Source organism: Acanthisitta chloris, unplaced genomic scaffold (genome assembly GCF_000695815.1).
Source record: "Acanthisitta chloris isolate BGI_N310 unplaced genomic scaffold, ASM69581v1 scaffold24622, whole genome shotgun sequence".
NCBI classification, from domain to species: domain Eukaryota; kingdom Metazoa; phylum Chordata; class Aves; order Passeriformes; family Acanthisittidae; genus Acanthisitta; species Acanthisitta chloris.
Genome location: NW_008662524.1, coordinates 1 through 1010, shown reverse-complemented (window position 1 = coordinate 1010; position 1010 = coordinate 1). Strand labels below are relative to the sequence as shown.

Genomic DNA, 1010 nt, shown 5'->3' with positions numbered 1-1010 from the left:
TGGCTTTGACGCTGGCGATGGTGTCGCTGCAGTCTGCAAGAGTGGGGCAGATGTGAAAATTCTGGAAGCCTCCCAGCCCTGCAGTGGGGATTGCTCCTGCCCCACTCTCATTCTGTCCCATCCCAGCCCTCAGGAAACTGAAATCCACTGAAGAGGTTGAAGTGCATCTCTGGTGGCATTGGGAAGTCCCTTTGTGTGTATGGGAGTCCCCCTCACCCCAGCCCTGCCCCAAGGTCTTTGGAGAAGCTCAAGGCTCTGGCCTGGGGCTCGGATGAAGCTCCCAGGTAGGTGTGGGGATGCAGGATTTTGTGCCAACCTGAGATGCTCTGTTGGAACACTATGCCATCATGCATGGCCAGGGGAGACTTAGACCTGGGTGGGCTGGGAAGGCTCAGGATAACCCTGCAGGCCCTTCAGGGAGCCCCAGCAGCCTCTCACCTGTCAGCTTGGTGTATTTCTCATTCTTCCTCTGCTTGGCTGTAGCCACCTGCTTCTCCAACAGCGTCTCGTCCACCTCCACACAGGGTGGTGCTGGGTTCTGCGTCTCCAGGTAATCCACCTCGCGCTCCAGCCGGTCCACGCGCACCGCTGCGCTCTCTGCCTCCGTCCGCATCGCCTCCCGCTCCTTCTCCGCCGCCTCCAGCATCCCCAGCACCTGGTTCTTGAAGTCCCTCAGCTCCGTGGAGTAGCGGCTGCTCTGGTCGTGCCACTGGGAGATCCTCTCCTGGCGTGGCCAAGGGGACACTGAGGTCTCCACACTCTATTCCCACTGCCTGCACATCAGCCACACGGCACTGCAGCCCCGGGGGTCACATCTCTGGGTCCCATCCCACCCTGTTCCCACTCCTGTGATGCTCCCAGCCCCATGATATCCCCACTCCCACAATACTCCCATGGTATTCCTAGACCTATGATGCCTCTGCTCTCCCATATGATGTTCCCAGACTCATGATGCCTCCATTCCTGTGATGCTCCCAGACACACAAAGCCCCACTCCAGCAATCCTCCCA

The 1010-nt window shown here is 59.4% G+C and overlaps 1 protein-coding gene across 1 annotated transcript in view; it reads right to left on the bottom strand.

Annotated features, from left to right (window-relative positions):
- OLFML3 (olfactomedin-like 3) overlaps nucleotides 1-760 on the bottom strand; it is a gene marked incomplete at its 5' end in the record, with an annotated part of 1497 nt that extends 737 nt beyond the window's left edge. Inside the window, 2 exons of the mRNA XM_009070638.1 lie at nucleotides 1-33; nucleotides 439-760. The exon at nucleotides 1-33 is cut by the window's left edge and continues 737 nt beyond it. Coding sequence (XP_009068886.1) covers nucleotides 1-33; nucleotides 439-760 — 355 coding nt within the window. The remainder of the gene's footprint in view (nucleotides 34-438) is intronic.
- Between the last annotated feature and the right edge of the window lie 250 nt (nucleotides 761-1010).